The 27,722-nt window shown below is 32.8% G+C and overlaps 1 protein-coding gene and 1 non-coding gene across 2 annotated transcripts in view; both read left to right on the top strand.

Annotated features, from left to right (window-relative positions):
• The window catches only part of LOC125071399 (tRNA (adenine(58)-N(1))-methyltransferase catalytic subunit TRMT61A), a 56,713-nt gene extending 29,114 nt beyond the window's left edge, over positions 1-27,599 (top strand). Inside the window, exons 5-7 of the mRNA XM_047681624.1 lie at positions 2,765-2,934; positions 26,707-26,836; positions 27,460-27,599. Coding sequence (XP_047537580.1) covers positions 2,765-2,934; positions 26,707-26,836; positions 27,460-27,569 — 410 coding nt within the window. The 3' untranslated portion in view covers positions 27,570-27,599. The remainder of the gene's footprint in view (positions 1-2,764; positions 2,935-26,706; positions 26,837-27,459) is intronic.
• LOC125071617 lies at positions 17,233-17,371 on the top strand. The gene has a single exon (XR_007119929.1). It is a non-coding gene; the product is annotated as a U4 spliceosomal RNA (small nuclear RNA).
• Positions 27,600-27,722: the final 123 nt, after the last annotated feature.

The following is a 27,722-nucleotide window of genomic DNA, read 5'->3' on the forward strand; positions in this document are numbered from 1 at the left end:
ACTTAATAAATACGTCGATTTAAAGTTTATTCTATGTTTATAGTTGTAACAAAACTATTATGAGTCTCAACCGGTAGGTATTAAACAATTCACTAGCAATACAATTATATGGAAGGTTTGGAATCATACAGGAGCGATAAAGCCTGCGCAATCTTTTTCATGCAATTTTTACACGGCGCTGACCCCTAATAATCCCTTATCTGGGAATACTCAATGTTTTCCCGGATACGAACTGGCATCCCGCGATTTCCTTGTAGTACAACCGCTGAGATTTTTTATTGTCATCTTATCATCCTTATAATTAATTTTTATGTTATATTACTTTCATTATTTTGTTTCAAAATATGATATGGAGTAACTTAAACGTTAGAAGATTTAATTTACATCACATAAATATATAACTCCATCATTGTGTAGCGACTTTCAAACTCAAAAATTACATTATTTAATTGATAATAAGACTCGTTTTATCTATCTGGTTCATCACCTATTGTTATGGCTAATAGAGTTAGCTCAAACCATAGCAACAATGAATAGGTTCCGATTACGTAGCCTCTTAGAAAGTGTTGCCTTTTTTTAATCAAATATTTTTTAAATTTTAAGAATAGAATGTAAGCTAGTGCTTTATTGTGTATATGTTTACAGTTTATTACATTATTGTTCTATTTTCGAAAAAAAAAACAAAGAAAACACGAGTAAAGATCAAAGATTATAAGTAGAAAAATAACAATAAAAATATTTTTTATTCATTTGGATACTATGCACAGGCTTGTTATTTCAATGCCTTATTTCGTGCGATTAAACGATAAATTACTAAAATATTACGTTGTCGTTCAATCGCTATTGAAATATTTTTAAGAATTTACATATAAGGTTTAAAATTGCCAATGTTTATTTATGTTTTGTTCCATAAAAAATGGATCCAATAAAGATAATAAATATTTTAGAATGTTACGAGGGTACATTTTGACTATGCAACGTAGTCTTTCATAACGTCAAATCGCATAATTAAGCATAGCTGATATGCTCACTAATCCGTCAATATCAGGCGGTCTATAATTTTGGCGGTAAAATATTTTTAGTCTGTGCACATAGTTCAGCTTTTAGCAACGTCAGTTCGTATAATATACCGGCGCTGATGTCCTCACTAGTCTGTCAATTAGCCGGCATTCCAGTCCCGTGACCTACTCTGTCGCAACCACGGAGGATGACTAACGGCCATTGTTAAACCCTTTTCCTTGCTATTTTGTTGTACTCTATGTACCTTTAATGGGTTATCAATACAACGGCTTTTGTGGATCGAAGTGTTAACCTTTTTATTATTATATTATATCTAAAAAGTACGTTTATTAGCTATTTTTAAAGATCGCGATAGTAATATATTTGAATCGAATTTGTCATGGATAAAATATTCTCTTGTACAATTTTTTATGAATATTGTGTGACGAGATGGCCCAGTAGATAGAGCATCTAAACCACAGATGGCGGATTCAAATTCAGACAAGCAAATTATCATGTGCTTATAGTTTTTGTGACATCAACGGCGATGTACGACAACATCATGATCAAACTTGTACGCGTCAAATAAGCCACGCGTGCGTGGTGAGCTACCCACAGTGGCGCAGCGTGAGGGCAAGCCTCTTCCGTCAGGCCGCTGGTTATTACTACTACTCTTATTGTGTATTCGAATTTAATGAAAGGGTGCACCCCTGTCTGTCCATATTTTTTTATAAATGTATAAAAATAGTTATATGCATCAGCATCATCGTTTTAGAAGCTAAAAACTGAAATAATTTTCAAAGTAAGGTTAGAATAAAGAAAATAAATTAGAGCTCCTAAAGTGTTTGCAAGCTGAAATAATTCTCAATTACGTCCCCACTATAAAACTAAGCACCCTAGAGCTCTGATCGACGCAAAGCTACGTGACTTGCGATGCATTAAGATAACGTATTACATATTTTGCCACCTATGCGCATGAGATCCTCTGTAATGCCTTCATTACCCCTCTATCCGGCCGCATTATGCTAATATACCGCTACAACGCCCATTATATCATCCAGACACGCGATACACATTTTAAAATGGACACAATTTGAAAATCACCCCCCGTTGCGATAAGCTCGTACAACAACTCAGATTGGCAGAGTGAGTGACGTCCGCTGTCCTTATTGGTCGATAAGATTTGACGGATAAGAACCGGCGGCATATTAAAGGTATGTTTCGGGCATCTCTTACCATGTAAAAATGTTGAAACTGTATCATCGGAACATAATGTTCCGTTATAGAAACTGCCAGTCTATCACACTAAGGAAACATCTGCCGAACTTCGTTAAAGTCAATTACAAAATAAAAAAATTTTTTTGGTCACGTGGCCTGATTCACTACAAAGTTATTTCTAGTATTATTATTTTTTCTAAACGCAGCTTATTTCCAATTTTTAAATTGCATGAATGCACACTTAAAATAGATCCTGAAAAATATTCAATACCAACAACAAAAACTTGAGTTAGGATCACAATGGAACCGCGGTACTTAACCGAACGCAAAAATAATCAACAGAATCAAAATATATACTATATATGTGTCATAGGATTTGACGCTTATAGCTACATAAAATAAATATACGTAACGAAGGCCCACTTCTTTTTAAAGTCGATTAAAATACAAATACATCATCACTTATATATTTAATGTCTACGTAGGTACAACTTTTATAATCTAATCTTCAATCCCAATACTTCAACACAATTACTTGAATTTGCAGGAGGAAGGTTCTGCTCCTTTTCACCGTGCATAGAGCAAGTTCAGAGAACTTGCTCGGCATTGGAAAGTCATGGTTTCCAAGACATCAGCACTATGGAAGTACTACAAACGGAAATCAAAGTCACCAAAAGGACGGTACCTGTGAGAGATCTTTCATTCCTAAGACATAAGGTAAGTTATTTTTAGCAATATAGCGTAAAGTATGTTTAATCACGCAGGATACCTTCAGAAAGTTACTCTGACTCCTGGGGTGTGAGACCTCTTTTATATAGAGTTTTAGGTCGTATAAGTAATTTAGAAAAGTTATGGCGTTAAGTGTATATGTATTTATAGAAATATTGTTGAGTCACTAAAATTGTTTTGACGGCTGCCCTTATACACTTATCGTAGAGGACACCAAAAAAAAAAAAGCATTTATATTTAAAATTGGCATTACACGAAACTTGAACAAATTTTCAAGACTTGGATTTTATGCGGATAACTGTAATTATACCGAACGAAATATTTTGTATACGAGCAATTTCAACTGTTAGGCAGCGTTGCCGTAATGTTACGGCGAAATTTCAAACCACCAGCAACTTCGAAAAAAATCCGTATTTTAATCCTCGCAAAAACCCTGTAAAACCCTGATCCGGAACTATATTTTAATAAAAAGTCATATTATAATTATATATATATATATATATATATACATCTCTGATTTTCCTGTAGAATTCATAGATTTGAATAAAATTTATAAAATTGCGATTTAAAAGTTTTTATAAAAGCGTCAATCTTCAGCCTTTATGCTTAAGAGATAATTTAAATTAATTATTTAACATAAAACCACTCTGGTAGATATCTACAATAGGTGGATTTCGTTCGCTAACTAGCAAAATAGCGCAATCTGGGCCGCCCGTTGACCTCACACAGCTGACACATTAACTTAAGTAAGTTACGACGCCACTGCAGCGTAAGCGAGGATCGATCAGAGACTAACAAGCTGATAATTGACAGAATACCAAAGGTCCAATATACTTGGGTTGCGACACGAATTAGTGCACGTATGGACACGGACTGTAAGGGCTACCCTTGTATATGCATATTTTACACAAATTATATAATGGTAACCTTAAATATAAGTCAATATATATACTTAGGTATACCAATTATCTATCTGTCTGTTATATGTATTTCAATTTCTTGTAGTTATTTGGCACTCCAATAATTATTTACTTCATATTTAAATTGAATTCTAGTAAATCTTTTTTATTTACATTTGTATCATCAAATACAAAACGACTTATCTTATGACACATCATGCCAAATTTAATTTCATTGTAAACAAACAGTAGCTTAATACACCGAAGTGATCGAAACAAAACTGTAAATAATCGACTTTTTGTCTGGCTAACTTAATGCAGTTTGTTCCTGACGCGTCGAATCTCAATCCATAAATCAGCTACACGTTCGAAGACGTATTGAACTCCTTACATTTGAATATCTTATTGCACTAGACCAATTTGCATTATATTGCTTTATTTAGCCTCGGAGCTGGATCTTTCTAATTAGCTCAACCTTTATATGTACAAATATACACATTACAGACTCATCCGTTGCCGTTTAATGCTCATTGTGATATATATTTACTTTTTAAATACAAATAAATAACATTAGGTTATTGCGCACATAAAGCCGTTGGAACGGATGCTCTGAAATATGCTAAACTTAAACTATCCGTACAGGTAATTGGATAACTCCTTCGAGGGTATGAATACGATCGTATATCTTTCTAGTTTCTACAAAGGAGTTTTAACCGAAGTTAGAGTTCTGAAATTTTATGAAGTTAAAACCGCAACTAATAGTCGACAGTTTTATTGTAAACTTTTAATCTGGAAGGTCTTCATCCCACGGGCTTGCACAATGAATACTTGGAATAGTCAAATTTATATTTCTAAAGTCTGCTCGTAATAAATGTATTTTTTAACAAGAGTAGGGATGTGAGTTTATTTTAGATTTGATCGGAACATATTACTTTTAAATAAATTTATTCACAACTTTTTATAAGCTTAAAAGTAAAATAATAACATAAAATATTTGGCTTGGAGATTGTTTTTCTTTATTATTAATGGATATGTAAATGTAGAATTTCTTCAGACTTAGCAAGTTCACAGAGTGAGCCAGTGTAGCCAGTACAGTGACATATCTAAGCTCATAATGTTGCAGGCGGATTGGCGATGTAAGGAATGGTTAATATTCCTGACAGCGCCGGATTTTTACCCTGTTTTTATATTTCAAACAGCAAGAAAAGTATAAAAAAAAAACAGTAAACGTGTTAGATCAAACTAGCTTCAGAATTCATTGCATTTCATTAAGATTTAGAGATCACCGGCTCATACTAACAATAAGTACCGTCTGTAGATTTCTCACGGCTGGGCTAAGGCCTCCTCTTCCTTTCAGGAGACGGTTAAGAGCATATTACACAGCAGCTCAGCGCAGCTCCTCATGCGGGTTGTTGGATTCACACGTGGCAGAATTTCGTTGAAATCAGACACATGCAGGTTTCCTCAGGATGTTTTTCTTCACCGCCGAGCAAGAGATGAATTATAAACACAAATTAAGCACATGAAAATGCAGTGGTGCTTGTCTGGGTTTGAACCCGCAATCATCGGTTAAGATGTACGCGTTCTTACCACTGAGCCATCTCGGCTCGCTCATACCAACGGTTGAAGTTAAATAAAAGCTTTCAAAAAGAGTAACCGCTGCGATGAAAAATATTCATACCCAGATTGGTAGCTGGTGAGAATATGTCAAATTATTTTAAAAAAAGTAAAACAGTCTGTCTAATAATCATTATCTTGTATTTGTTACCTATATTTGACAGAACGTCAAAAGGCTATCTATGAGTAAGGTATATGCCGGAGAAATATTGTAATAATTATTATTTACGTATATAATTAATAAATAGATAAGCAAAACTCATAAACGTAATCGTGATAATGGTAACATTACTGCTGTAAAGTAGTTTCAAACTGAAACTAATATACTTAAAAGTGCTCATTAATACATGATCAACGAATCGATCGATTGTTTTAACTAATCATCAAATTACAAGACAAAGGTCTTAAAAAAAGCACTTGTTTTACACAGAATATTCTTATATGCATATATTACGGAACAATAAATACAAATCATAATTTTGCTTAATCATATATTAATAAATTATTGACGACATATCGGAACGCGTTCGGAATCGTCACGCGCGCCGTTTGTCGCAAGTGGTCACGTTCTGGACGGTAGCTGGCTAGTGGTGGGTATTATCGATATAAGTTATCGACATTTTGAAAATATGAAATTATAGCGAATATTTATATTTCAATAATTAATATGTCATAAATTAGCTATAATTTAAGATTTATTCTTGGTAGTTACAGAAGGGCCGGTTTTATTAGAAATGACTATATTTTTAAACTTGCTATTTTAAACAAAATATACTTGTAACAGAATTTTGCTGTTTTAACAAGAGCATCAGTAACATATTATTTTTCTGAATATTATATTTATATATGTTTAACGGACTGAAATTAAATTTGGAACAGAGAAAGATTTTATAGTCTTTAACACATAGCACATAGGCTAATTTTTATCTCTCTAACACCGGTACTACATTCCTCAGGAAACTAGTATATGATATTTTTTTTAAATATCTGCCATGTCGATACAACAAACTGTACATAATCACAAAAGTTCATAGCATTCGTGGGAAAATCAGTACAGCTTTTTAAAATGTATCGTGGGCCCGATTCAGAGAGCGCATATAGTATATTATTAGAACTTGATAACGGCAAGCATTATTTCATGCCATATTAGTAAACTTGCCAATTTTGGGACAACATAGAAAGATACCACTGCAAAATGCCATTCTACTAAACTATAATATACAATGTGATGCTTGTTTACTATGATAAAAGAGAAGTTATTAGCTTGACATTTAATTATTTTGTTTATGCATCTGGCAACATTCAAATGTATAATTATACTGTTTTATTTTTCAATTTTAATGATTTAATTTCAAACATTTATAGTATATTACAAGCTTAAGGAAATAAAATTAGTATTTAAAAGTCACGGTCGCTTCAAAGCGATTTAATTAATTGTTAAACTTTTTATGCTGACGTTACACTGTCAGTATGTCTATTTTATATACTTAATTTTTAGCAAAGTAAATAAGCAAACATTGAGTTTAAAGTCCCTGAGAAATCTTGATGCTTATTTAGATATGGTTTTAAAAATTAAAAATTTAGCCATCCTCAAAAGATTTTAAGTCAAATAGAAAACTTCAACTGAGTAATAAATTTGACACATCTGTACACGTATATTACGTAAACTCTATTATTGTAACATCTTTATTACACCACATAGGTAATATAAGTTTAATATTTGTATAGTACTGTAGGCATAAAAGTTACTGACATTTAATTATAATATACTACTTCTTACTTACTTACTAGTACCGCATGCGGTCAACATCAACCCACATTTTTATGAAAATATATATATATATATGTGTGTGTCTGTGTAGTTTACACACAGCTTACGTGTCTATATATGCAATCCTTGTTTAGTGATTTCATTTGTAAGTACATAGTTTATTACACTGATCTACTCAAGGAATTAGCGACATATTAAAACTAACAATAAACATTAAATCGTTATCTGTTGACATGTTTTAATTACTTTACGTACTAAATATTTCTCATAAACATGCTACCTCTAATCTAATAAATAACCTACCTTGAGGTAGCGTTTAAAAAAATACAAGTTTATTAAACATTTTTTTTAAAGATAATAATTAGGAACATCTCCAATCGTACCACTACATACTAAACCCACGGAAACTCTGTACCACTCTAAGAGACGTTAGCAAATCATAATGATCGGTATTCATAGGTTAGCCACTGTCTCGGTTATGAGCCAGTGTCCTTGTACTCAGATAGTGTATGGGTTGTCTCTGCCATCTGCGCTTACTCTGTACAATGTAGCTTAACGTACCGTGTTGTTTATTGCTCTGCAATACTTCAGGAATTTGCCACCGTTACATATTGGTATAGAAACTTATATACGATGTCAATCGCTTTCGTTTTGTTACAAAATGTCAACTGGAAATCGTTTCGGAATATAAATGTATCCAATCGTTTGAATCGGTTTTGAAACGGCACCTATATTTTACCTAATGTTAACGTCCTGAATATTTTCATAACAGCAAAAGTTAACATCGTTGAGAAGTGATTTCTTATCTAACTGATTACCTGAATACGCTCGTTTTAACACTTTTTCAGAGAAAAAAACAAATAATTGCACTATATATGTATATAGACAAATTATACCAATAAATATTGGACTGTATACAACTTTTTACCTATTATTACCCAATCCAGATATCATACTACAAGTACAAACACATTGACTAACGTTCGCAGTAAATGCTGAAATAAAAGTATAGTTGCTGAATAACTTCTAGAATTAGACCATGGATAAATTATATAATTTTCAAACAAAATGTTATCAACTCCATCGTATATAACAGTTCCTAATTAAAATCTATCGCCAGTATCTAGCAAGGCATCGATCTTTATAGACCCGAATATATGATTTATGCGTGCACGGACGCAGCTGCGTTAGAACAAAGCGGGCCCTCGCATTCCCACATTAGGTACTTACCGAACGAGGTGAGAGTGACTCGAGATGACTGATCGACGGATCCGTCCTTAATATAATAGTTGTTACAAAAGTATTGTAATCCTCATATTCAAAGGTACGGGTTTGTCTGTTGTATGAGTTTGTAGTTTGTATATTTCATTTTAAAAGTTGTCTTATGTCTTGAAGAAGTCAGGAACAGATTAAAACTAAACCCTATAATACGAAACAGTTTCGCAATATGTTGTATAAAATATTTTTTACAGCAATTAAGATACGATATCGAAATTCATAAATAAAACATAAAATTAGTGATCTAGAGTCTAGAATTAACTCATAGCTAGTCCAATAATAGCCATTACCTAAATAGAACGTTTATATGATTATTAATTATATCAAGAAATATAAAACGTTAATAGTGTTGTAATTTCAACAATTTAGAGGACAATTAATCGAGAAAGCCATTAGGCACAGCCATAAATCGGTCTCAATTTCACGGCGCAATCTAAACCGGCGCGCGGCGCGTGCGCACCCGACAGATAGCATCTTATCGCGGATCGGCGCGATCTGTCGTTGTCGGTCGCCAGCGCGTGTCCAAACACTGTCCGAGCTTGTAAGCGATCGACTGACCGCTTCTATCGTAATCAATCGCCATTAAATAACAAGGGTCGATTAAAACAATCCAGCGAGGTGGGTGTGATGAAATGTCTACGAATATCGAGGCGTTGAAGAAATATTTCATTAGAAGACCTCATGTCTTAAATGAAACGACAATGTTTATGGTGGATGCGAGATTTCGTAAGACATTTAGCACGACACGTGATAGGTAGGTTGCACAAATTCCTATTGAAACAAGTCTATCATTTATAACACAAGAGCGGCGAATAATTCCAATAATGTTTACCAACACCATTCACCAGACAGTTTGAACACGCGAATCAAAGAACAAAGAGATTTAGGGCAGTGTAACACGATCCTCCATATTGTTGCGGCGTGTGACGCAACAAATCTGTCGCAGGCAAGATGGCGGATCGAGACAGCCGTGCCTAAAGGATGCGCCTGCGCCGTGAAATCGCTTGTTATGGCCCGTGTGGCAATGCAAGTTTAATAAATACGTTCGCTCTTCGACATATTCATGTTTCATTACAATTAAAAAATATATTTTAAAACAGCTATTAGAAAAAATACTAGATACAAAAAAAAATCGGCATTAAATAATAAGCGGTATATAAGCGGTATAAAAATCATTATAGCACATACATATTATAAAGCCAAAAAGATGTATGAACTCATTACTCTCATTACCTACCAGTCAGGTATGATTTTTTGCGTTGGATTACTCATACAAAATATTATAGTATATAATTATAGCATACGACATTAAGGAGCTAAACAGCAGCCAAAACTAACAACGATGTATAGTTCAAACTTATAGCAAGAATATCCGCGAAGCGCATTTTATTACTTATGAGTTATATATAAATATAGTTATTTATAAGGTATTTGATATTTAAGTCCACAAAATGTTGATATCATTGTGAATATACTGCATTGCGTACTTCTTAATCCTCTTAGAAGCAGTAAATCTCATTAGTGGTAAAATTATCAATAGCAACTGAAATCCATTACTAAATGTCCTTTGAATGTTACGTTCGCATGTCTCTTTTATAAATGGACTTAGTTCAGCTTATCCCCCCGTTCGATAGCATCAGCTGTATAACACCGCAGACGACCTTTAGGACACCATCGCCAGCTAGTGTTCCTGGGACTCAACACAGTTTTACCGTTACGCCCGCCATCTATAAATCCGCAACTTGACAAAATAATAGGGACGCGATAGTTCGAAGCTATTAACGCCCAAAGAGATATATTGAGCCTACTCCTCTCAATCAGATACCTAAATACGGGTGCAGTGTAATAGAAATTTCTAAGCGCTTTGATATCAAGATAATTCCGATTGGCAATTGCAATATCTATACAACGAACAGCCGTAACTCATGGATCTTGTCAAATATCTTGAGTACTTTTCAAATTTAATTATATTGTTTACGGTTTACGTCTGAAATGTTAATTATTATCTGGGAAATAATGAAAAGATATTATTTTCATTGCTGACGTAACATTTTTAATATGTTAAGTATATATTATTGTTTTAACTAGTGTCAAAAATCTAGCCATCGCGATTCAGAAACGTGAAATATTTAATCAGCGCCATCTATCGGTGGCAAATTGTAACATAAAATACACTATTGAAATTCGTACGAAATAAATTTTGATTGTTGCGTATAGAAATAATTTTGTACAAAATCTACTATATTATACATAGTTATTGCTATCCGTCAATCCATTCGAAATAAGTCCGTAATTATACTCGAAACTGCTAAACTGTCGACATAGAATCCCATTTAGATAATATTGTGAGCCCACAAAACAATTTACAGCTAGCCAAATACAAAATTGACACGACTCATTCGATGAAAACGTTACTTTATAAAAGACAAGTGTCTACGCAGCCTTTAACTTACAAAATAGACATTTTGCGCTATATAATTCACTTAACTTAATTCTAGTACAGTACTACATTTTAGTTACATTGTTGCTATTATCTTGACTATTTATACAAACACTATTAAGAAAAACGACAGCTGTATGTATGTACGGGAAAAAGCTTTTAATTGTACATTATTAACACCATTATAAAGTACAGATATATTTAAGATAAATAAAATATGAAAAAAAACAATGCTTAAATCTACTCAGCTCACTTAACATTTCAAAAGTAACAATAAACCTACACAGAAAGACGAATGTCTCACTCAGTAAATTGAAGGCAGAAATATAATAAGTTAGACACAAAATATCGGTATAGAGTAGTACATACGTTTACATTAACGACATGCAACTTAAACTAATGGCTACGTGTTCTTCGTTCTTGTGAAATTCTATTTTCACTATTAATATTCTATCAAATATCTTCACTTTAAAATCGCAAATATCTTAACGAGACGCACTCATGTTTTCTCTAAAAACTTTTATATTTATTGAAATAACTTTAGTTCATAATTAATACAAGTATTCACCTCTTTGCTTAAAATAAATCAAATATTGTAAAGATATTTTTTTTAAAACCAGCTTTTATACTGCCGTTTTTACGAAAAATGCAGTTGCCCCTTGAGGAGTTCCTACATCCGAAGCCAATTCCGGATTTAGAATCAAGTCATGCTTTAAATAAAAATTAATTTCATCGCAACTCGATCAACAAGTAAAATTTCAACTAGTTGAGTTGATATTAGGAAGTATTTCTAATTCAGGATGCATGATTTGACCCAAACAAATATCACAAGTTATATAAAAGCTTGTAAACATACATAATACATAAGCAGCCCGTAAATGTCCCACTGCTGGGATAAAGGCCTCCTCTCCCTTTGAGGAGAAGGTTTGGAGCATATTCCACCACGCTGCTCCAATGCGGGTTGGCGGAATACACATGTGGCTGAATTTCGTTGAAATTAGACACATGCAGGTTTCCTCACGATGTTTTCCTTCACCGCCGAGCACGATATGAATTATAAACACAAATTAAGCACATGAAATTTCAGTGGTGCCTGCCTGGGTTTGAACCCGAAATCATCGGTTAAGATGCACGCGTTCTAACCACTGGGCCATCTCGGCTCAAAAAAGCTTGTAACGAACTTTTATTTGTAGCGCATTTTGAACAAGTGATTATATTCGATTGTACCGTTATAACTACCAAAAGTGTGTACAAGATATTAGCTTCATTTCTTAAGTGGAACTGGTTTAGAATTCACATGCAAAATTTGACCCACACGTAGTAACAGGTGAAGTTATTTGTAGCTATTATTTTATTATCATTACGAATTTTTAACAACAATACCCTTTCTTACTTGAAAAGTTCAAAAATCCAAAGTCTAGGTAAATAGAATAACAAAATAAGTGTAGTACGATATAAAACAAATTTGTCTCTAATGTAAACTATCTCTAACTACAGTTCGAAGATTTCAACTCAAGCTAAGCCAGAATAATGTAGTTGAAGATGCATTATTTACCGCTAAGCCTTATTGCAAAACTGCCATTATAAATAACCGATATAGTAAATTCGTGCATCATCACGTGCATTTATTTATGCCACTGCTAGTGAGTGGTAGCGGCTGTGCAGTAATCAGATTTACCGTGTGAATCATATACCGTGACATAGGTTACTTTGAATGTATTGTAAACCGAATCTAAATGAGAATTATTTTAGAATTCGCTTTTAAATTATTGGTCCTTCGAGCCGGAATAATTCTACAATTAAAATGTACAAATATATTCATGCATATTTCTTTGTATGTTTGTTAGTAACAACTATTGTTTTTAAAAACGTTGGTAACAAATTCTTAATAAACAGTACCAACGGTGTGGCCGTTGATTTTGGCGCGAGCTCTCATTTACGTTTCGGATTTACGAGAGCGCGAATAGAGTCGTCACTAGCATGTAGTGAAGTTCTCGGCAATAAATTAGCGGGCGAGTGTTCGGTGTTCCCACGAGGAACCGTATCAAGATGAGCTCGAACAACGCGTCCGAGACTCGAAAGGAGGACGAAATGCTTTATTTTCTCACTCGATTTATTTCGAGTGACATTCGCTTGCGTTTTGTAAGTTGTCACTCGCACTCGTAACGAAGTGCCCTCGGGATCATACGGGAAGTTTGCCTTGTAAAATTGGATTGTACAAATACCAATCTGTCGCCTTTTACATCTCCACTTTCTACGAAAGCTTTTAATATTATATCAATGACTAAACTACCTTTTCTTTATATATTAAATTTTACTATAGTAATATAATTTACTTCAAATAAAAAAGAAATTAAATATTAAAATATATACTTTATCATTTCTATGAATAGAAAAATTAAATCTTACAATCGCATAAAAAGTAAATCGTGCATAAACCATACCGGAACTTCCTGGAAACAAATTATTTTACGTAATATTATCTAAGCTATTATTATCTAATCTTAGACGATTTTATGTCAAATAATTTATTGCAAAAAATATTTTGTAACCGAATAGTTTAATATAATAGTGAATTTGAGCACATAAATCGCATCAATTTGATCTGCCATCATTTATTACAGTGCCAGGTGATCTAGACGAGCTAGACTTGTCATGTTTTAGGATAGAGTTAACTAGTGTATCACTTGCCTGCTTTCCAAAGTCGTTTGATTTATAACTTAAATCGCGTTCCGTACGTGATATAATTCGTAACTGCACGAGACAATTAAATCAATAAATATATATTTGAAACATATATAAAAACTTGCATGTATAAATGATATTAATATAAAAACACATTATTTGCTTAAATTAGCGCTTGTAATATTTAAGCAAAGAGTATTTTTGAACCAAGTTGGTCCAGTGACTAGAACACGTGATACTCAAATTGAATCAAACCCGGATACGTACCAGTTTTAATAATTTAGCATCTACTCGGGAAACTCGTAGGAAAGCTTGTTAGAAGATACCTTTAAAAAAATCTGTACGTGTAAGATTAAATTCAACACTGCATTTGGACATTTACAGTCTGTTACTATTCTACTTTTATGAATACATTCATCAATCTGATTCAAATTATACTAGCAGTTGATCATAGTCGTTGTTCTAATCAAATAATATATGTATGTATATAAGAAATTCGATCAGTCAATCTTTGATTTACTCTGTAAACAAATTTAATCAGTTCTATAACATCGACTAACTTATCATCCGACATTCCAGCTGCATTCCTACGAGTTACCAAATAGCAAGTAATGATCAAATCGTATAATATCAATCAGGGCTGCGTTGTCATGTCGAACAGCTGTTAGTTCCGATAGACTCGTCAGCACACTCGTGATCTTGGTCCACTAGACCACTATCCGGTTGCCCACGTCGAATTCCATTGTCCATTCTGGCGATCAATCACAATTACGGATGTAGTCCTGTATCATGTTTATTATATTAATTAGCATTAACACGACAATTATTGCTTTAGTTACAATTGATTGTAGTTACTTCATTTTATAAAAGTGATCAAGGCCTAAATATTTTTAAAACATGATTCTTAACTTTGAAATTATCAGTTACAGTAGAAACTGTAATCAAATCAATATATGTTATCTAGATTACTCTTTAAAACAGATACGAATATAATCGTTTTTAAAGTTGCATAAATTATGACTAATTTTAATTAACAAAACAATTACAATATATTTTCATAAACAACCGCGAATATGTAACAAATATTTATTAAGTTTAGGAAGTCGTTCGCTGTTATAGCTCAGAGGCAGTTTGACCCTAAAACTAGTGCCTGGAGCCTATGTCGGTTCGTGACCCGCCCTGACCCCGATCTACTAACCAACCGTATTGTCTCTGACTTAACTTGTGCCGCAACTTATGAAATGCAAGCTTCACTGCTCTATAATTTTAACTTATTACCGTACCGACTCGAATATTAATTTAAAGTTTTATTTATAAACTAAGCTGGGTAAATCGTGAAAATATACGAAGGAATGTTAGTTTTTTTTTTAATTAAATTATTATTATTAATACTTAATCTTTAAATTCTTATCTTAGGTACTTAATGATCACTTAAATGGTTTTACCCATTGCAATAGACACGTAGCTAATAGAAATTTCCGTAAATTGAACGTTTCATTTATATTAAATATTTGAATATTTATTAAGTGTTATATAAAAAGAAAAAACTGTAAAAAAATCCTAATAACAGCAATTAAAGAAATATACTCTCCTAACTTAAACCAACGCGCAGCTGATAAAACAATCTGACAACATAATAATAATTACAATCCGCAATTACGTTTCTATCTCTCGGTAGGAAATACTTCAGCATATTTGCAAAATTGACGTCTAAAACACTGAGAATGAATACAACTAATTGATCTATAGAAATTTCCTAATACGTTGATCGATATTGAGACAAAGCAATCCGCAGAAGTTGCTCAAGCATTAATGAGCACATTTGGGCGCCATTGTTTCCTACTGGTTGAATTAATGGTATTACTCCTGCCCCCGACCTCGCTGATGAAGATCGCTATCGAAAGCTAATCGGAGTTTGCACGGCAGTTTGTTGTGTCTTGAAATCAACACACCCGATATCTTTCAGACATCTAAACAATAGTCGTATGTTAATAAACTTCCTTAAACATAAACTAAATTAAGATCGTGATGTCGTGATTATTTTAGGAGAATTTGCTTTATGTGTTACAGATTAAGGAAAGTGAAAAAATATCTATTATCTCTACTCTAGCGAATTGCTCAACATTTTGTGAAAAAGATATTGAACAAAATTAAAAAAAAATATTTTCCTTTTATCAGCGATAAGTTACACAGTGGTTCGTGATTGCACGCTTCAGGAAACAATACACAACGAAATTTTTACGGTGATTTCTGTAGATGAATTATTTTTTGTAAAATTTTATAAGGGTTAACTGTCTATTATTGAGGAAGGAAAACATCGTGACTGACGGATGCAATGGGTCACGACAAAACCACTGACCGATGACCCAATATCAAATAAAAAGAAAAATACATTTAAGAATGGGATTTGATGTTCTATGTTCAAAAAAAGAATGCTTGATGTTCACCAGCTATGCCTTAAATCCAGCTCATTGTATATAAAAAGGACATAATATTAGCAGCATAAGGGACCCCACCGACTACGTTCTGAGCCGAGGTGCGATCTCATAGGAGACACCCTCAGGACGAACGTCACTCTCGAGCCCAAAAGGGTTCACTCTAAGGCAGAGTCGTAACACTCGCCCCAACGTTCGGTGACGCTGTAAAGGCCAGTAGGGCCAACAGCAATACTCAATCATGATACAAAAAAGCAGCATAAGAAATTTTAATAAACGTAAGACTACGGATCGGTTAGCTATAGTTTATAAACAAACATTCAATGAAACAACTAGACCTGAAACAACCATTTTAGAACTGATCTTGATGATGTTGATGAAAATAGTTTACCTACAATTTATTTATTCTTTAGCCATATTTAAATTAAAGCTATTTTATATGTGCAATAAAAAAACACAAATATATCAAGCACTCTAAAATTGTCTTATCGTCTTTAGACCCCAAATGATTTCAAAATTAGCAATAATTTCCATGACATTTTAAAAGGATAAAATACCTATAGCGATTTATGTATGAATTATTATAGGTAAACGATCGGTCAGTTCGGTTCGGTCCGACCTCCGACACGGAAGGCGAGGTGTCACAGCCTGATAAAAAATAGTCACAATGAGATCGTGACTCCGACTCAATTCATTCACAAGATTCTCTGAGAAAATGCTACGTGCAAGCATTTTCGCGACACAACATTCGATCCGCTAACTAAAAAAAATGCCCCTGTAATCTTATCATTCAACCTCATCATTATAAAGAAACATTTTAATAACTGGTACAAAAAATATAGCAAAATCTATCTTCCATACATTATTTCACATTCCAAAAAAACAATGCATATCTCAACGACGCGCGACGTCTTCAGAACGATCGAACTGACTAAAATTTTACTCTATTTAACTATAAAATAAAATGAATATTATATAAAATAACAAAATCACAAAAAATAAAACAACATTTTTATAACAAGTAACAACGCAAATAGTTCAGTACAAGTCGCAACATTAGTACGAATATTTTTCAACAGATGGCGCTGTACCAAAGTTACATCGCGCTATCGTTTGGTTCACTTCGAAAGTATAACACGTCCACACTCTGTAGCTAACGTTAACTTTGCGCAGAGGCAATATCGTAACCAATGAGGTTAATCCGAGGTGCGATTATTGCTAGTTGAAAACTTTACCAATACCCCGCCGTGTGGTCGTGAAATACCGACCGCTATGGCAATTTTTGAACGGCCGTTAAGGCCTAATAAACCCATATAAAATCTTCATGATCATGAATCAATTATACGTATACATATTCTTGTATTAATGGCTAATAATACTTTAATAGCTATTATCTACAACGAATTCAGAATGACGACATTCAATTATTGTTTGAAGGAATTTTCAATATTTTAATTAAAATGAAAATTGATTTTTATTGCCTCTGTATAACAGTCAATAGGATACATAAGGGTATTTCGTTTGATAGTCAGAATGGATTATGATGAAATAAAAACTAAATGGTACCTTTAAATACTAACAAATTATTTTTTAGACAAGACAGATTCTTTTTAAATCAAATACGAACTCTTTGATTTAACGATTTAATATTATCCATCATTAGTCATTAATATTATTAATAACACGACTTGCCTAAATGTAAAGAGAAATTAAATAAATTATACAAACACTCAATAAAAATACTGACTCTATAAAACACACAACAAATGACCGTCACAAAAAGGATTGAGACTAAACTATACATTCGAGATTACGACTGATCCAGATTTAGTAATGTCACAAACATTTGACATTTACAGCGAGAGAAAGTGCTAGCTTATTGAGTGGAATCGATTGATCGCTTTTAATCGCATTATCGATTCACGGGGGGTCCCTGGCCCCAGCACCATAAAAATATACCTCTCGATATAATTATATCGAAGTTATATTAACTATAGTCTATTCCAATGGAAGTCGGACAAAAGATAAACAAACCTTAGATTTACGTATTTCATGCGATTCTCTAATAACTCAGCTATATTGTGCACCACTGAGAGTTTATGAACAATATATATTTATTTATAAAACAACACTATTTCACTTGACTACTTATTTCTACTTTAATTTTACTTCCGAAATTCCGATAACAGTTTTGTCAACGTTCAAAACGCCATTCTTTCGCTAATCTATAGTGATTATCATAGAGTATTCAAGCTCCCGCCTAATGAATGATATCGCGTCAATTTGCTGTCAAATGTTGTTCATTTGGCTGTTTTCCTCTTATGGTTGGATTAGAGTATACTATTATATATTATAATTATAATATTTTTTAGTGTCTGTAAATTTAAATCATTTTGTAATTGTATTAATCTATACTTATAAAATCGTTTATCGTGACTATCAATGTACAGCACAAACTACGGAGTCGAGAAAGATATTTTGAAACGGTTTCATTTTATCACATATATATCCACTAAGAAAACATTATTGGAATGAAAATAATAAAGGGGGAGGGGGTTGATTTAATGGGAATTATAACTTTATATGTATTTAACCCGTACGAACTCGGGACGGGCTGCTAGTATCTTATATTAATGTTGTGGCAATGGTGTACAAAAACGTAAATTTAATTTAAGTTTTTGATTAATCTTATTAAATTATTAGCTTAATGTACATACATTAAACCTTATAAGTAGTTTAGTTTATTTCATATTCACAAATATATATATTTTATGAAATTAACATTGTAGGTATGAGACGACAGAAAACTAAATTTATATAATATATTTTTTAAACATACATGTGTTACGTATGTTCTTTAACATTTATCGAATCGATATTTAACTGTACGGTTACGTACGTTGTCTTTACTTAGACTTAAAAGGGCTCCCTGTTATATTAGCCAATATGTCAACGTTATAACATCGGCGTTTCAAAACCTAAATCAATCACTGCTAAGTGCTTCAATCATCAAAATGTAAGGACCCGGTCACGATTACGAGCCGGATGTCTTCGAAATATGAACATTAAAATATATAATAATTATTTTTTACTATTCGTTATCTGCATGTAATATGTTTATTGCAATTACGACTTAAACTCCATTATGTCTAGAGTCCACGTGCTACGAAGAGAGCATGCTTATTAGCTACTAAAGAACATTCGGTATCGAAAGAGCTAACCTCAGAAACACACTTATTTTTACCACTTCTGAGAGAGCTCGTGTTCGAAATTTAAAATGGACGAATCGTTACAGATTAAATAAAATTAATTAACTTATTAAAAAATTTTATGTCATACTAAACGAAATAATAAAATTTGTGCTATTAGATTAGCGGCCAGGATTTACTTTTAAAATAAATACCTTTAAAAGAATTAGAATTGGCTGAGAGTTTGTGTGATAGCTTCAAAAACACATTCGTTGCTTCTTCATATTTATTTTTTATGCAAGTTTTATTTTAACTTATTCGTCAGCTATATGTAATAATTTGCAATAATGACAATACATAATACAACGTATGAGGGTTGATTCTGGTTTTGTATTGAGACGACCAACACGAACCGGTAATAAATGGCATTATTAAATAACTTAATAAAACAAATTCGTTGCCTTTATCGTAATAAATGTGTATTATCCCTATTTATGCACCGGTTTATGACACAAAAATCACCGAAGCGTCGATATCGCCTCATTTATGTCATAATTTATAAAAATATCCGATGAACATCGAATGGTAACATACAATCGGGACGATCCCAAATAAATACGTATAAAGTTTCATAAAGCGTAAACCGCACGGTAGTCGACACCCACGGAATTTAAATTCGGTAGCTTGTGGTTGTTTACATTTTGCAAGAAGTCACTAAGGCATCGTTTGTCAAACTTTTAGCGGTTCGACCACCAAGAAAATATCCATTGAATAAAAAATACCACCCCAACGTCTCTCACATTTATATAATTATAGCTACAAGTTTTTTCTTTGTTATTGTTGTTAAGAAATGAGATTTTATAATTATTAGACTTCAATAGTTATTTTTAATAATATTTTGTTTACGGTTTTTGTTTTTTTTCTGACAGGTTGAGAAACGTAGGTTTCAAACGCTGAAGATGTTAAACGTTTTTAAACGCATTTGTCTCCTTACATACTTTGAAGGTTAGATTAACTGCAGCGATGACTATATTTTGTAATGTTGTGTTAAACGTGCCTGCATTTTAAAAAGACTCGTGTTGAAATTTTATACTAATATTGTACACACAAAAACCTAGCAACATTCATAACTATAACAATTTAATTTCGAATCTAAAAACTGAGTTTAACACACGTTTTACAAATGTTGTTCTAAACTCCAGTTAAAAACTCCCGACTAATTAAAATGTAACTAATCGATGAGTCACGATGGTAAGTTGCGTTATATTAGCAGAACCTTTTAATGTTGTAATTTTAAATAAAAAAAAAATTAATAGAATACCATCTTGTTTCACTATTTCCATCAAAACTGTCAGCACACTACATCAGCTCTTCACATCACGTATTTGATGATTATCGCATTAAGCTAGTAAGAAGCTAAAAACAAAACCTTTGGAGTGCCGTCTGTATAGAAGCGAATACATAAAAATTCTTATAATATATTAAACTCTAATGTTAATGTATTAAAGACTATATTCACATGTGTAAAGTTTTAGTGTACTCTGAACATGATTCATTTGCTCTCATTATTGACAGATGGCGGTGTAATGGCGATTGATTTACGATACCGCAACATTTAATCGTTGCGTAATCGATTATTGATCGTATAATGTCTACTGTCTATGCTCGCTTATAGATGAAACGTTCACAATATTAAGATCTGATATTTCGTTTCTCCTTGGAGGGAGGGAATAAACTATAACCTTTCTATTATATTATTTGATCTTTAACAACTCATCGTTTTGAAAACTGAACTCATTTGCTTTCAAATACGATTATAGTTTAGATTTTAAGCATCTCAGTTAGTTAGTATAGTTAGACATAGTTTTGATTCAGGTTTGAAATTATTTTTGATGTAATATTCTTAATACACATGCAAATTGTCCTCGTGACCAATTTGGGCACAGTGGTATTATAAAGGTAGTGCACACGCGTGTATACAAACACAAGTGTTCTCTTTATGCCCGGTTCAGGTACAAGATCAATAGCTTAATCTGCTTCCCGAAGCGCGGACGTTAAACTCGACACGAAGCTTAAACTCAGAACTCTAAAACTTCAGCCTATAAACTAGCCAATAGACCAACGACGTTGTCATATTCCATAAATTAAAAAATAACATATAAGGTTTTGTATCGATAAAACATCGATGACGTTGTTATACGTCATTTACGGGTACACCTACACCTAACAGAGATACACGCTATCAAAAACATGCGTTTTGACTGCTACCGATGCTTTTTACGATATCTCGAACGCTTCGAATTTATCCTTTATTTATTTCTCATTTATGTCCGTATGAGTCGAACGTCTAAATTCAAAGGTATGTTTATCAGTCAGACAGTTACGGCGACGGGCTACAGGCTCCGGTGATAAAACTCGTATTTTGTCGCGGACTTTTGGCAGCTGCGTCATTTTATCACCGATTTTTTTTCGCTCTACCATCATTTGCATTATCGCGTCGTTTCTGCGAAATCGCATTTTTAAAACGTAAAAATAAATCTTTTTAGTGCTAAATAAAAGATAAAGAACGTCTTAATTTTATTGATCCGCTTAGTTGGTTCTTGCTAAAAAGAGGAAGGTCGATTTGTTATCGGTTTATAAAAAATGCATGTTAGATTTATAACATAATCGAAATTCTCGTGTAACGTCTAGTTTGTGTGAGCTTGTGTTCTTTGACAGTCAGATAAATGTTATTCACATTCCGAATTTAGATTTATACACTAACTCAGCTAAATGTATCAATTCATTTCCTTATTAAGGTAAACTTGTATAAACTTAGTTAACCAATTCGAAACTTTAAATGATTGCTCAAGTTCATCAACTTCCGTAAACATGAAATTTCGGCACGGGCCAAACTAAAAGTAGATAATTATTTTAAGTGTCAATAAATAATAAAGATGGCCGCGCGCCGCTGAGTGCTCGTCCATCTCTCTTATCTCAATTCTTAATGCGCCTCTTTGCTGGTCATTCTTTTTTTGAATTTTATTTTCTTTTTTTCCCACGTCATCCGTCGGCGAGTTTAAATTTTGTGTTGACACCACAGAGGTTTTATGTTTTAATCTGAACAAAAAACTTCGGTCCGTTCAATAGTAATCGGTAGTATGGAATTATGTATAGACTGATTATATCAACGCTTTGTTTATAGTTTTATCTAGTTTATGGTGAGTCGCTCATGTAATAGTGACGTATGACATAATTTATCACAAACATAGTTTTAGAGAAAAAGTTTTTTGTAATCTGACTTTTTAAATGGCCTCAATTATGAACGATTTAAGGTAGTTTCATAAAGCTGTAGCTATAAATCAAAAGTGCAAGAACAATATTTTGTTGCATTTCCGAACGAGACGGACCATCGATCACGGCGCGTTCCAAGTTTGAATAAATTTATGTAACGTAATTGCAGTGTTGTGTGCGTGAGCGCTATGTTCACATTACGATGAATGAGGTTGGATTACGTTTTTTAAAAAGTTATGTCAAAGTAATAACGACGTAATATTTTCATTATTTATATTAAAATCTTAAGAAATCTGAAAATGTAAATCTTGATTCTAATTTTAATACAATTAAATATTATTTATGATGGAGCTTATTACATAGTTAGTAGTATTTTGCTTTTTACTAGATTACTTTCGAATAAAATAAACCTACTTTAATTCACTGGTAGTCAATAGAAAAAGGTATAAAGGAGAAAATTAAAAATAGATCAATAGTCGATATCTCGCGACGTTTAAAGAGCGAGTATTGCACTATTTCGTTTATCGTGTCCAGAACGAATGAAGTACCCAAAATAAATAAGATAAATAAGCTTCGAAAATATAAATCTATAAAATTTTACTTGTCTTTAATTATGCCTATACCGCGTATTTAATTAATTTTCAATCAAAATTAAGACATTTAAACTAATTAATTGAAATGTAATTATACTATTATAACCGTTTTATTTAGATTATTAATATTTTTTTAAAAAATACTATTTCATTAAAGTTTTTTTTTAAATAAACCTTATTTATTTCAGAACATAACGTCCTTGATGATAAAATGACTGCTTAAGAACATTCTATAAAGAACATTAATTACGTAAACACTGTAATGTATTTTTTTTTTATTTTATCATTATTCAATTCAAAAACGATTTCAAGTGTAGTAAACAGTTTTTTTCAAATCAAAGCCAAGGCTGCGTTAAGTTCAAGTTGCGGTTAGCATCGCCAGCTCCAAATTAGTGTAATCTTCCCATCCCACAGACCAAGGTTCCACATTACGTATTTACTCGTTATGGCCTTATGACACATAAAAATGTTTAGCAAACAACATACCTTAGTGTGACTACCTACCAACATAATGGTTGGGTATAGACGTGGCCTGGGCACCACAACTATTTTTGTTCTTGTACTTAATCGAATCTAGTCAGTCACGTTTAACAATTCGAAAATTTTAAATTTTATAAAGATTTTCGTAATTAATGGTCGTTTGTTCGGATTTCGCCTTATTGAAATGTTGTCTTACTGAAGTGATAAATAAAATTCATTTTTATAGCATTTCGCATGAATTTGGTACATACTTTATTACTATGTTTTGTGAATAAAGTAATGAAATACATAAATACAAACCAATTACGGTTGAAGTATTCTTATGTTAAGGATTGGCAGCTATCGTTATTTAGAGAAGCAAATTGTATAATTTATTTTAGTTATTTAAAATAAATTAATTATTATAAAATAAGTCAATTTATAGTATATATATGAATAGTACCCAAGGTGGCTTTTTATTAAACTTAACTAAATAAATAAATGATCATGATATAGGTACTCCCGTTGAACGGTCGGCATATTAAAAAAACAAATCTCATAGCACGTAATAAAAGAGCGGTAACAAAACAAACTTGCGCTTTGTGATCTCGAAACAACAACTGTATGTAACGTTTATTGTAATCTTAGTCAATGAGAGGCGCCCTCTGTCGCGGCGCGTCCCTGTCATTAGCTGCAGGTATGGCGCCACCGCGACGTTTAAAGTGATTTGACGTAGTGTCCTTTTACGAAATACATACAATATAACACGGATCAAAGATTTATACTTTAAGTAAAAAAGGGAAACGGAACAGCCTGGCAATATCGTAATTACAATACAATAATTTGTCTTTAACTGCCAATACGAGATGAATACAAATTAAACATATCGAAATTTAGTTGTGCATCTCCGGTTTAGAATTGTGGGCAAGTCCGCAGGCCGCTACTCACCGGTGAAGGTGGAAGTCATTGGGAGATGCCTATGTTCAGCAGTAGCAGCAGGACGTCTTACGGCTGATATGATGATGATGATGTGATGATGATGGGTTAGAGTTCGGAATCATCGGCTATTATTCGACGACCTCCGTGGTCGAGTAGTGTGTACACCGGTTTTCATGGGTACGCCACTCCGAGGTCCCGGGTTCGATTCCCGGCCGAGTCGATGTAGAAAAAGTTCATTAGTTTTCTACGTTGTCTTGGGTCTGGGTGTTTGTGGTACCTTCGTTACTTCTGATTTCCATACACAAGTGCTTTAGCTACTTACATTGGGATCAGAATAATGTATGTGATGTTGTCCAATATTTATATTTATTTATTTATAGACTTTCCACTGGCCAATGGCCATCACATCTCTTACCTTACTATTTCTACTCACATCAATAATAATTAATATTTATTTTGATAGTTTTCTTTTTTGCAATTTTTTTTTTATTTACTTTCGACTGCGAAGCGCAGCTATTCATATAATATTTTTTTAAAGACGATGCGTTTTGTTAATAAGTTTTAAGTATATTGGTTTAATAGATTTTCAGTTTGGTATTACAGAATAAAATGTCAGATCAATTAGAATTATAAGTGTTTTTGGAATCCAATGATTCAAATGCAAAGATTCGGTTGTGTTTAAAAACTCTCTTATGACGTAATCGAGTTAATGACTAACTTCAACTTTTAAAAATAATATATGATACTAAAAAAATAACAGTTCTATAAAATTAAAGTTAGCTGTTTATTCAAAATTATACAAAGTAAAAAAACCACGTAACCCAAAGGCAAATTAGCAGAGTCGAGAGTAGGATAATTCATCTGACGAGCTCGAATCCGTGACATCGATAATAACTGCGCCCTGACCCGCTTGCGATATATATACTCGTGCTCAAAAATAATTACGATTATTTTAATAAAACATATTACAAATGTACGAATCACCGATTGTTTTTGTGAATTTCTCTCTTTATATATTGCAAAAGATATTTTTTTATTAATGGAGTCTATAACAGATTTCATACTTTTTTATAACTACACATTGTTTCACACAGGACTAATACCATTAAACACGAAAAGTTTCTGGAAATGACTAATTAATCATTTCCAGAAACTACTAATTAAAAGGAGATCACTGATCCCTGGTAGTAATACTTATCAACAATTGATACACATAAAATAAATATTACTGTTATAGAGTAATAAATATTCCAAAAGCATTGTATCCACTTATAATAGTCATTTATAACAAAAATCATTAATATTCATTAATAGTAAATTAAGTATTTGAATGTCATTATGGTTTGGATTTTATAAGCTTTAAAAAATATTCCTTTAATTTTTTTGTAAATTTTATAACTTGTGTACTTAAGTATACCGTACCATCGGGCACGTACATAGTAAACAGGTGTATATCGCAAGTCTGTTGATCTTACATGTGAGATGACGCATGCAGCATGCTGTAACTTTGACAGGAATAATCATAGAACAGTGACAGTTAATCGTGGAGTTATTAACATAAAACAAATATATAATAATTATTGAACCGCTTGTCTGTCCGTTTACTGTCTAGAATTATTCACGTATTTTGTAGATAATTGATTGGCACTCAGCAGCCACCAATAAACCTACTATGTAAGAGGCTAAATACTTTGCGTGACCTTCGAAGTGAGATAGGGTTAACATAACAAAATACTTTTTTTTAGTTTTGTCTGAATGTACCGTTTATCTGAACGGATAGGAGGGTGAGGGACTCTACTAATTAACTATTAATAAAATGTTGGTAAGGGGTCACCACGTGCTCTTCTTTTCTCCCTAGTCCTTCTCACTATGTCTAAGATAGAATATTTTCTATGTTACCGAGTCATCAAATTGGAACCACATAAATGAAGATTGAAAATACGTTTATTTAAAAAGATAATATACGACAAGAAACACACAAGTGATCTTCTTACTAGGCTTCCTAGGGTTGCATTTTCTCATCGGATGTATGAAATCCCAATTATACACAACTGGATCCAGTTATTTGCATTACATGTGGATATATGTTACCTAGACCCTTATTAAATGTTTTTTAACATTTAGTTATTTTGAGGCCGAAACAATAGTCAGTTCATATAAATTATTCTTTGTATCTGTTCCAGAGTTCTGAAAGTCCAGTTGACGAGAAGCCAAACAGTGAGAAGAGCTTTGTAGTGGGGACGTGGCCGACCAGCACGCCGGGTCACACTGGTTACTTGACGGTCGCGACTTTACCCCCTGCTTTCATACGAAGTAAGTCCATGAAATAAGATTATTTTCAGTTTCTTTAATAACCATTCCAACTACGCAACACATTATATTGCACAAGTTTTCGGAAACACAGGTGCACCTTCTATACCCTCACTCTTATAATCTACCGGGACGACAAATCCGACAAGACCGGAATGAGTTCAGACCAAGGCTTTACGTATTTTCTGAGACACGGGAGTCTCCGGACACTTCCAGACTCCGGGCTGTTACTGTGATTTTTTCGAACTCCAGTAACTTTTTATAGGGTCGATCTCGGGTTTGAACCCCGAACGTCGGTGCCCTTACAAGAGACTAACTGGTTATGAGTATTTTATTATTTGTAAATGATTCTCAAATACTTGAATTGTTTTAAGAAAATCCAACAGCATATAAATATATCACAAGTAAGTCGGCTTCCTATGAAGACTAATGTTGTCCGATATATACAATTACCAGACATGCCAAAAACAACTAATTTATTGTAATTTATATTTACTTTCAAACTGCGTAGAGTTGACGAGTCCTCATTCTCAATGTGAACAAAAATGTCCAAAATTTACAATAATGAATTACGTATTTACATAAGATTTTATAACGTCAAATATATCTATAGTTTTAATTTACAGAAAAGTGTAATCAAGTTCAAGAAAGCTCCGATCAATTAAAAACAGTCGATAACGGAGAAAAAGATAAACCCAATGGTGCTGAAGAAATGTCGATTGACGAAAACCAATGACGTATTATTTTATTAATAAATGAATAAATTGTTATTGTCAGAGAATTCTTATTTTATTTTACAAATAAATATGACACTATAGTCGTAAAATGAAACACAAAAATATTAGTCATAGTTTATTAAATAGAACTTACAGATATTATTATCTCTTAA

This window comes from Vanessa atalanta, chromosome 19 (assembly GCF_905147765.1).
Source record: "Vanessa atalanta chromosome 19, ilVanAtal1.2, whole genome shotgun sequence".
In the NCBI taxonomy this organism is placed as follows: domain Eukaryota; kingdom Metazoa; phylum Arthropoda; class Insecta; order Lepidoptera; family Nymphalidae; genus Vanessa; species Vanessa atalanta.